The 11,192-nt window shown below is 46.3% G+C and overlaps 1 protein-coding gene across 3 annotated transcripts in view; it reads right to left on the bottom strand.

Annotated features, from left to right (window-relative positions):
* Positions 1-1,337: 1,337 nt before the first annotated feature.
* The window catches only part of si:ch211-191a24.3 (tensin-3), a 145,130-nt gene continuing 135,275 nt past the window's right edge, over positions 1,338-11,192 (bottom strand). For all 3 annotated transcript variants that reach the window (XM_046300322.1, XM_046300321.1, XM_046300323.1), the window contains 7 exons: positions 10,859-10,957; positions 10,149-10,226; positions 9,897-9,974; positions 3,712-3,880; positions 3,517-3,585; positions 3,395-3,424; positions 1,338-3,003 (listed from right to left, as the gene is read on the bottom strand). In XM_046300322.1, coding sequence (XP_046156278.1) covers positions 2,862-3,003; positions 3,395-3,424; positions 3,517-3,585; positions 3,712-3,880; positions 9,897-9,974; positions 10,149-10,226; positions 10,859-10,957 — 665 coding nt within the window. In that variant the 3' untranslated portion in view covers positions 1,338-2,861. The remainder of the gene's footprint in view (positions 3,004-3,394; positions 3,425-3,516; positions 3,586-3,711; positions 3,881-9,896; positions 9,975-10,148; positions 10,227-10,858; positions 10,958-11,192) is intronic.

Below are 11,192 nucleotides of genomic sequence, written 5' to 3'. Positions count from 1 at the left end.
TGTTACAATTAGACGTTAAACTGACATCTGTGTCCAGTGTGTTTAGTGCACTATACAGTATAGGGAATAGGTTGCCATTTGGGATGCAGTGTTCCTCACATACTTACCATGGCTACAACACTCATCTCATGAGCAACACATCACCATGTTGCATGTTTTCATGTCTTCTCAGAGTTATTCTTCTTTCAAACATAATGCGTCATGTTAAATATATTTCCAAATGTTTTCAAATCTATTTAAAGGGACAACAGATATGAGTTTTTGTCTAGGTTGGAAGAAACTATAATAACACATGTTGGCTGTGGTCAGAAGATCGTCTATTGGGTGTCATCAAACAGAGGTGATTCAACATGTATGTAGAATCACCACGAACTCATTGGAGCAGTTTCTCACAGCAGGAAAAGAATCCTGCAGCAACAGGAAATGTGCATTATTATGTGGATTATAATTAATGCTGCACATTTTTGTAGGGGTTGATACATTTTTAGTTAGGGCAAATCAAGTAGACATTAAAAACTTTAGAAACATTTTAAAATCTCGAATACACTACAAGTTTGCAGATCCTACACCTGTGTGATATGGTGCTATTCCCTGGCGGGGTTGAACACTATTACAGGTTTTTTTCAATCACTTAGGTGCAATTTTCACAAGCATGTGGAACATTTAGTACAAAACTCAAAACAGATCACCAAAAAGGCAGGTGTTTCAAAATGCTAAGCACATTTTCAATTGACTAAATACAACACGTAAAATCATAGTCATTTTTAACCAAACTTAATCAGTGTTTCATCTAGAAATAAATGTTTCACATTGCAATACATGTTCATATAAAGTCATTGCATTTCACTTTTGATATGATTGTCTTCTCATTTGTTAAAATACATTTAACTATTACTCTTAATTGATAATCTCTTAATGTGGTAAACCTATAGATTCTAAAATGGTTGGGACACCAGGTGTGTGTACTTAATGATCAGGTAGAACTAAGAAATTAGGAAATTCACCACATGCTTGTGAAAATAGCACCAAAGTGATTGAAAAAAACTGTCAGTTGATACTAGTGGCTTACAGGTTGATACTAGTGGCTTACAGGTTGATACTAATGGCTTACAGATTAAAAGTACAGTATACAGTATCTATATGAAAAGCTTCTAAAGAAAGTAGTAGCAGTGCATGACTTGGCCTGAAGTAGGTGCCGGAACTAATTTTAGGTGCCGGTACTGTTTATATTGGTGTGTTCCGCACCAAGTCAAGCACTGGATTGTAAAGTGTATAGTGTTTCATTGATAATATGACTTTGAAGGGATTGGCTGAAGTGATTAAAAGTGACCATGTTCTTTGTTGAGAGCCTTTTACTCTGCATGGCGGGTAGCGACAGACTAGTAATGCTGTGTGATTTGAGGGACAATATCATATAGATTACATTTCAGCAAATACATTTGTTAAAAACATGTCTGAATTAAAAATACATGTCATATATGAAAGATTACCTCCCTTTACAATGACATCCTGACTATATATACACAAACAGCAGTGGTGGCTGTTGGGCGGAGATAAAGGAGGACGGGCTCATTGTAATGAAACCATGTGTTTGATTACCTGTCAATTCCAGCCATTACAATGATCTCTGCCCATCAGCCTCCTCTGATAACAAAAAGTCATATTAATAAAGTAATTTTTAAAGTCCTCAATGTGCTTCAGGGTAAAGCTTATCCTAGTAACAGATAAAGGATCAGATCAGATTTCCCTTCCCCCAATCCTAACCATTAGTGGGGGAAATGCTAAACTGACCCAAGATCAGTGTCTAGGGGGCAACATCACCCTACAGTACACCTCTGGGGCCTCATGTATAACCATTGCATACATTCACACTAGATGTCTGCGTGACCCATTTCTGAAAAGTATTGGAAATACATGTACAGAAATATTGACATTTATCAATTTGGCGCAGGCACAGTTTTACAACTGTGTGTGAACGAGTATTAAAACTGCCTGAAAAACGCCCTCCATCCACCCTTTAGGGTGACCATAACACCCATTAGTTAAGGTATAATTTGGAACGATTGGCATTAGGCCACAGAATGCAAAACAATAATTGTTGCTCAATATTTAGTTTATCAATAGATTATTGTGTTTCTATGTCCTGCCTTGGTATAGGCTCTGAGATTAAATACGCAATGATGTCGCGCTCCTGTCGCACAGCAATACAGTAACCTAAACCCATATACCCATTTACATAAACTACCAGTCTATTTGCTGTGTTGGCATGATGTTTTAATCTTTTGCTGTAATTTATGGTGTATCTGGAAAAGGACTGTCAGTCCGTTTCTGAAAGAGAAAACACTAGCAAATTGCTGTGAACCTGTCAACAGACCGTTACAAACTCCTTACTTTCCAGCTTGTAATACAATATTTCAACCACTAGCAGATGTGCATGTTCTAAAGTTTGCGGGGAGGTGATCACATTCTCACATCAAGTTTTTATAAATGATAACTTTTGTTGAAAACTGGTGCATGCAGATTTTGGGGCAAATTTTGTGTATATGCAATGTCAATAAATGAGGCCCCTGGTGTGTAGCGTAAAGTTGTTGCTACTGTCTTCTGCAGGTAGTATCCCATAATGCAACACATTAGTCCCTTCTCTTCCACATCAGCATTCGAGTGCTGTATGTACCAGCAGGACAAACAATGTATGTGTGTGTGTGTGTGTGTGTGTGTGTGTGTGTGTGTGTGTGTGTGTGTGTGTGTGTGTGTGTGTGTGTGTGTGTGTGTGTGTGTGTGTGTGTGTGTGTGTGTGTGTGTGTGTGTGTGTGTGTGTGTGTGTGTGTGTGTGTGTGTGTGTGTGTGTATTTATGCATGTGTTATTTCTTCGGTGAGCCAATCATCACCTTGGAGACAAAGTTTACGATGGCGCTGGCGGGTTGTTCGGGGTCGTGTTCAGCAAACAGGTGACACACGTTCTCCGTCCCATTCATCGACTTCCTCGCCACAAAACCAAAGATCCTGACAGGAGAAACAGCAAAGAAACTCAGTAATCCTTCAGCTTCAACCGCCAAACAGAATAATCCACAGTAATATTCACTAGGAACGAAGCGGAGACAAATGGGCTGAAGCGAGGAGTGACCAACCTGAATTTGTCTAATAAGAAATTCTAATTTTCATTGCGAAACCTTTTGCTATGTTTCGACATGGTGTGAAGTAATGAATACGACCCAGTGCTATTCAGCAAATAATTCAGAAAAGAGTAGTGATAGAGGGAGTAATAACAGAAAGAGAAATTGTGAAAAACAATGAGATGGATAGATAAAACGAGAGAGAGAGAGAGAGAGATACAGAAAGATAGAGAGAAAGCGAGAGAAAGAATTAGAGAAGGTGAAATGAGGGGATGACTTACTTAGCAGAGGAACAGCCATCTCTTGTCCACCTGGTGAGGACAGAATAGGTTCACTTACCATGCATGATTATCAGGAACACACACACACACACACAACACACAAAGGAGTGTATAGTACTCACTTGCGTTCCTGTGGGTCAAGAGCACAGAATATGACTGTATTGACAGTGTAGTGTCTCCTGAAGAACAGCCTACAGACAGAGAGAGACAGGCAGTGAGGGTTGATAGTATTGTAGTGTAGGTATACAATATATGTTGCAATTAGGAGGTTCTTTACATTATGAGTGTGTGCTCATGCATTTGTGTGTATGACTCACTTCCTCTGGTTGTCGGTGAGGGTGATGCCCTGGGCTGAGACTTTGAAGTGGACCACAGTGGAGGTAGAAGGAGGGTCCATGGCCAGAATCAGGCTGGCTGCCTTCTGCACAGCCTGGTACCCTGTTAGAGACTCCAGCTCTACTGAGCCCAGGAACCACACATTACAGGCTGGGGAGTGGAAACATACACACACACACATGTCATATACAGTAACACACTGAAAGATTAGTGGAATCTGTGTGGGTAGCTGGACAGGTAGGATGACTGACAGTGAAGGTGAACAGGTGGTCACGTGTCAGGTGACAGAGGAATGTATGAGACTGAGGCAGGAATTCCTTTAACCATAAAGTGGTATATTTACTGGGTAGTGTGGATTCATGGACGCACAGAACTTCTGGATCAGATGGATTTAGGGAAGAGAAAGCAGCAAGATCAGGCAATGGCAATTTCCTCCTTTTATAGAGTTGAGATCTGTAGGACATTTCCACCTGACCTAATTAAAGCTCCCCTGGCCCAGCAGAGTAAATGGCAATTAATTAAAGGAGTATTCCACCAACTCCATGGGCCTTTTCTACAGCCACCCCGGAAATTTGTTAATTTCCACATTCCTCAAAAAGGCTCATTGCTCCCCGTCCTCTGTCATCTCAGGGAGAGGAATCAGTCGGGCAACTGGCCGGATATATGTCCGGTTCTTCACCTGGATTTCCACTGATCTAACACGACCATCGGTCCCAGGCATTGTCTTAGTTATACGGCCCACCGGCCAGGAGGCTCGAGGCAGCTGAGGGTCCACCATCATTACTACTTGGCCAGTTTCCAGGCTGGCCATTTCTCTCCGCCATTTCCCTCTGTGCTGTAGACTTGGTAGGTAATCCCGAATGAATCGGGCCCAAAAATGGTCAGCTAAGATTTGGCTGTGTCGCCACCGGCGTCTGCCTACAAGGTTGGTATCAGCATACATGGCTTGAGGAAGTGACGCATCTCGGCGTCCCATCAAGAGCATATTCGGTGTAACCGGATCGGGGTCAGCGATGTCTGCAGAGAGATATCCCAAGGGTTTGGAGTTCAGAATCCCTTCCACCTCTATCAGGACAGTCCTCAAGACCGTTTCAGTGACAGTTTGGTCCCCTAGTACGACTCGTAAGGCCGTCTTTACAGATTTGATCTCTCGCTCTCATGTTCCTCCAAAATGAGGAGCGCCTGGAGGGTTAAATTTGAATGAGATTTGTTGGTCCATCAGCTGATCCTGGAGGCTGGGTTCCATGGCTTGGAAGGCTTCCTCCAACCTGGCTTCTCCTGCCTTGAAGTTCGTACCTCTGTCAGCCAGGATCTCGTAGGGTTTCCCCCGTCGGGAGATAAACCGCCGTAGGGCCATGAGGAAGGCTTCCGTATCCAAACTCTCCAGTAGGTCCAGGTGGACACATCTGGTTGTCATACACTTGAATAGAATGCCCCAGCGCTTTTCCACACGACGACCTAACTTGATCATCAAGGGGCCGAAGCAATCTACTCCTGTTGACCAGAAGGGTGGTTTAAGGAGGCGCAAGCGAGCAGGGGGTAAATCTGCCATTTTGGGCACCGTAGCTCCGGCCATCTCTGACATTCTACGCAGGCGTATTGGTGCTTACGAATGGCTCCTCGTCCTCCAATTATCCAGTACTTCCGCCTCATCTCCCCATAGACCCTCTCTGGCCCTGGGTGGAGAAGCCGCTCATCATAACTCTTGATGAGGAGCCTGGTAAGAGGGTGTCTGGAGTCAAGGATAATTGGGTGGATAGCATCTGGGTCCAAAACCTCCGCTTGGCGCAGCCTCCCTCCGACTCTGATCACTCCAAGGATTGGATCATATTCTGGGGCAAGAGAGAGAAGACGGCTGCCCTTAGTCACTTCCCTACCGGCTTTCAGAGCTTTTAACTCCTCAGGGAAGCTAACTGCTTGTGCTTGCTTGAGGAGTAGTGTCTCTGCCGCGAGGGAGGTAGGTATAGAAGCCACCCCATCTGAGGTCTGGTTTGTGGCGGTGATCAGATCCGGCAGTGTTTGGGATTGTGTTAGGTCAGGGAGAGCAGTTGTTGGTTCCGTAGAAATGCTGTAGCATTGGGCGGACTTCCTTAACTCATGAGCTTCAGTCGGTCGCGGAGGGGCCGCACGCCTGGGGGCTGTCGGCCACTCGTTCTCTGGTTGGGACAAGAATGGTGGTCCCAAGCTCCAGCGATGGGGTTTAGCCAATTCCTTAAGGGTTTTACCTCTAGTAATGTCATCAGCAGGATTGTTTATGCTATCAATATACCTCCAGTCCTGGACTTCTGTTAGGTCTTGGATTTCCGCAATGCGAGTCCCGACAAACACCTTATACCTGCAGGACTCCGACTTGAGCCATGTCAATACAGTGGACGAATCACTCCAGTAGATGATCCTTTGGATTGGCAAGGTGAGCTCGGCTCGCAAGGTAGAGGCCAACTGGGCTCCGGAAAGGGCAGCACTGAATTCCAGCCTAGGCATTGACAACTGCTTCTTGGGTGCGACCCTGGACCTGGCCATGACAAAGGAGACATGGGTGTAGCCTGCCTCCATAAGGTTATGAATCTCTCGGTTATGAACTTCTGCAAGCTCAGGATTCTTCACCAGGCGTCGCTCTGTTCCACGCAGTAGTGGGAGTACAGCCCGTGTCGTGGTTGCCAGAGGAGGATGGTTGGGCACCCGTAGCAGTGGGGTTGCATACCTGCGAACGCCATCCATTTCAGTGGTGGTGGTGCTCTTCTCCAGGAGGTCTAATGCATAGGAGTCATTTTTCGAGCGAGTGACCTCCTGTAGCTTCCGGTTGGAGAAGGTGTCCATCTTCCATAGCATCTCAACATTCCGAAGGAGGTCAGTGGCTGCATCTGGATTGCTTCTGGTGAAGAGGACTTGCTGTGACTGTACAGCTTGGGTGGAGAGAAGTAGATGGGATGGACCTTGCACAGCCCAACCCAAGGATGTATGGACAGCAATGGGTCCTCCTTCTGGTCCAGCTCGTATAGGCTCAGTCGGGGTGACGAGATGTGGGTGGTCTGACCCAATCAGGATAAGTGGTGCTACTCTGGCCAGGTTAGGAAGAGGCAATCCTCGTAGATGAGGATATTGTTTCTGTAGAACACTTACCGGGCAGGAGTGCTCTGCGAGATTCAAGCCATCTGCCGTGAAGGCATTGGTGATGTTATAGGCCACGTCCCTGTTTCCTGAAGGTGAAATGCTAAAGGTTACAGCAGAGCCTTTCATTTGGATAACATCATGTCGCACCGTTCTGAGATTAAGGGTCTCGGGGTCCCTTCCAGGTTAAGCTGACGGGTGGCCGCTGTGAGAATGATTGTTCTTTCTGACCCATCATCTAGAACGGCGAATGTATCAATGCTTCTCCCTTCACTTTGCAGAGTGACCTTGACCACCTTCAACATGACCCTTGGAGATCGGTTCTGCTGGTCGAGATACAGCTCCTTTGCAGCTCCTACCATGAGCATACTCTGCTCCTTCTTTGCTTGGGGAAATAGATCATGCAACACGGTGAGATGGATTTCTTTACAGCGGTTGCAGGGTTTCCTCAATGTGCAGGTCTCCACCTTATGGCTACGGGCACACTTGTAGCATCGCTCGCCTGAAGTGATCCAGGCCTTCAATTGAGTTTGAGTGAGCTTTTTTACTCTGGGGCATGAGCCAAGGAAGTGCCCCTTACTATTGCAATATGGGCAGTAAGGCTGGAATTTGATGTTCTTGCTCTTGAGAGGGGTCTTCTTCCCGGGTTCCTCCCCGGCCTCACTATTTAAGTACATGGTAGTGGGATTTGGTCTTTTCTGTCCCTGCTGGCGTTCAAACTCCTTCCTTCCCCCTATGGCTATGGCGGAGATTGTGGCCTGGTGAGCGATGCTCTTCGCCTTTGCCTTCACCTCCAACCATGTGGCCAGGTCTCTGAGAGCATAGGTGCTTCTCGAGCCCTCTTTCAGGATGCCCTTATTCAAACAATGTTCAATGAAACTGTCTCTGAGGTACACTGGAAGTTTGCTAAGAAGCCTGTCCACGTGGGAGCCACATTTAAGCTCATTCCCGTCTTCTCCTTCAACGGATTGGAGCATCGAGGTCAGGGATTGGACAGCCAGGGAGAATTCTTGGAAGGCAGCATGGTCTCCCATTTTAATTGGAGACGTGTTCAGGATGTTGTTTAGTTCATTCTGTACTAGCTGACGTGGCTCACCATATCTCGCCTTCAGGGCCTGGAGAGCTGCAGTGTATGGTGTTGCGGAGTGCATAAATGATTGGGCCAGCCTGTATGCACTGGGAAACTGCAAATGATCCATTAGTACTTGGTATTTGTAGCGTTCTGACAGATGACCGTGAATACCCAGTAGGCTCTCCAATGCCATTTCCAAAAGGACAAATTCACTCTCCTTTCCATTTTCAAAGTATGGCAGTTTGGGTCTGGGAATTCCATAGGCTGAGGCTACTAGAAGTTTCATAATGTTGGCTCCCTCTTCTGGTTGCGTGAAGGATAAACCCGGGACTTCTGATGAGCCCACTGTGGCCTCATTGGGCCTGTCCCCTACTGTCCCAGACCCTCCATTTGTGGCAGCCGGAATTGGGCGAGAGCCCTCCAACCTGTTGTTTGAGGACTGGCCTGGCCCTGGATGAAAGGAACGATTTGCCTTGGTTGGTAATTGGCGGAAAGGCGAAGGAGTGATGCTTTGTCCAGATGGAGGAATGCTAACTTGTGTCACTGGCATAGAGGGCGTTGGCGGAGCGGCCCGTCTCCGTGCTCCGTGTTGGCTGTTGACCCCGGAGCCTCCGAGGACTGTGTGCCATGCTGTACCAGAGGGGCAGATTGGGAAAGAAAGGCAGACAGTTCAGGTCCATGTGGAAGGGTGGTCAGGTCAACTCCCTGTTCGTTCTTCTCCAGGAAGGATGAGACCATCCGTGCCTCCTCTAATTCCCTTCTGGCTTGACGGTGCCGTCGCTGCTGTGCCAGGTCCTTGGCAATGAATTCCCTTTCCTGTAGAGCTCTACGGGCCTGCACATCCAATTGGTGACATCGTTCGTCAGCCTGTCGTTCCTCCTCAATCTGACGCTCAATTTCCTCCAAAGCTAATAGTTTCATCCTCTCTTGTAGGACAGCGTTCTGTGAATTGCTGAGGGCTAGTGAATGGCGGCTGCCATGGCCACTTCCAAAGGGGTATCCACTGGTCGAACTCCCACTCCGTCTAGAGTGCTTCGACGATTTCCCATTAGTTAAGGGGTGAGCGGAGCCTGCCTCTGGAAGCGGGTCGACCTGTGCAGTGGGAGTTACCTCTTCCATAGGTTCCTCACGTAGACCACTTTCCTGCTCCAAAGCAGTTTCCGGTCCTTGGCTCAGAGGGGATGGTTGATGGCTGAAACATATAGTTGATCCATCAACTCTTTGAGCTCTGGTGGGCTTGCCCTTTGATGTCGGAACCTCGACCACATAGTCCTTAAGATAACCAGGTGCTTGCCTGGTTCTTCTGGTGCTCCTGGTAGTTGAGGATGAAGCCTTTGTTGCTTTAGGCTTAGCTCCTGGATATTTCCTTTGTTCCAAGACCTTTCCCTCAGCTGCTCTCTCCTCCTCTCTTCTTCCTTCCAGTGGAGACAATTCTTCCCTCTCCGCCTCCATTTCCTTTTCACCTGTCTTTGGTTCAGTCATAATTCGGCTCAAAGGACCATTGAAAGATTAGTGGAATCTGTGTGGGTAGCTGGACAGGTAGGATGACTGACAATGAAGGTGAACAGGTGGTCATGTGTCAGGTGACAGAGGAATGTATGAGACTGAGGCAGGAATTCCTTTAACCATAAAGTGGTATATTTACTGGGTAGTGTGGATTCATGGACGCACAGAACTTCTGGATCAGATGGATTTAGGGAAGAGAAAGCAGCGAGATCAGGCGATGGCAATTTCCTCCTTTTATAGAGTTGAGATCTGTAGGACATTTCCACCTGACCTAATTAAAACGCCCCTGGCCCAGCTGAGTAAATGGCAATTAATTAAAGGAGTATTCCACCAACTCCATGGGCCTTTTCTACACACACACACAGCCTGGTACCCAGTGAGAGACACACACACACACACTGAAACAGAGTCACACTGAAACATGAACACACTGAAACACACACCATGGCAGAGAAGAGGAGAGCTGAGATAAAATAATACCTGCTCCCTGTTTGAGTAGCTCAGCAGCAGAGTTGGTGGCTGACTGTGTTGATGGCTCACTAGTCTCTTCCAGAGGATCTGACAACACAGAAAGAAAAAAAGAGTTTGCCGGGAACTTGTAAAAACACACACACACACACACACACACACACACACACACACACACACACACACACACACACACACACACACACACACACACACACACACACACACACACACACACACACACACACACACACACACTCTTACCTCTGTCGGGGATGATGAGTTTGCAGGGCAGGGCCAAGGGGGTGATAGAATGTTGACAGACCAATGCAGTCAGACTTCCTGTGAGGAACAGGAAACAGACTGTCTCAGATGCTTTCACATACCATCTTGTTATTGTGGATCTGTTCAAATGCACTACTCAGTATGTCCACCAGAGGAAGACATTGTATATTATTTCATTAAAACTGAATAAATCCACACATACAGTAAACTTAGGCTGCATTTAAACAGGCAGCCCAATTCTGATATTTTTTCCACTAATTGGTCAATCACATTAGATTATTTCATATCAGATCTAACTGGTCAAAATACCAATTACTGAAATATAAGAATTGGGCTTCCTGTCTAAATGCAGCCGTAGTCACACAACACACATAACATTTAACATTTAACATTTAAGTCATTTAGCAGGCGCTCTTATCCAGAGCGACTTACAAATTGGTGCATTCACCTTATGACATCCAGTGGAACAATCACTTTACAATAGTGCATCTAAATCTTAAAGGGGGGGTGGGTGAGAGGATTACTTATCCTATCCTAGGTATTCCTTAAAGAGGTGGGGTTTCAGGTGTCTCCGGAAGGTGGTGATTGACTCCGCTGTCCTGGCGTCGTGAGGGAGTTTGTTTCACCATTGGGGGGCCACATACAGTAAACATATGCACACAACACAACACACAGGAATATGTCCTCACCAAAGTAGGGTTCGTTGGGACAGCCCTTAAGCCGTACCCCTTTCTGAGTGCACTCAATCAGGAAGTGCCTCACCAGCTCATTAGACAGGTCTCCTCCCACTGTGGAGACAAGGAAGTGACATCATCAGTGAGGGATATCAGACTTAGGTGTTGAGAAATGGCAAGTTCCCTAGGTACAGATAGAGGATCAGCTTCCCTTCCCCCAATCCTAACCTTAACCATTAGTGGAGAAAATACAACCCTTAGTGGAGAAAATACAAAATTGACCCAGGATCATCAACTAGGGGTAACCTAGACCACCTTGGACTGACAGACATATCTCATTTGGAATAAG

Source organism: Oncorhynchus gorbuscha, linkage group LG15 (genome assembly GCF_021184085.1).
Source record: "Oncorhynchus gorbuscha isolate QuinsamMale2020 ecotype Even-year linkage group LG15, OgorEven_v1.0, whole genome shotgun sequence".
In the NCBI taxonomy this organism is placed as follows: Eukaryota; Metazoa; Chordata; class Actinopteri; order Salmoniformes; family Salmonidae; genus Oncorhynchus; species Oncorhynchus gorbuscha.
The sequence above is the reverse complement of the archived record's forward strand: the minus strand, read 5'-3'. Positions and strand labels throughout refer to the sequence as shown.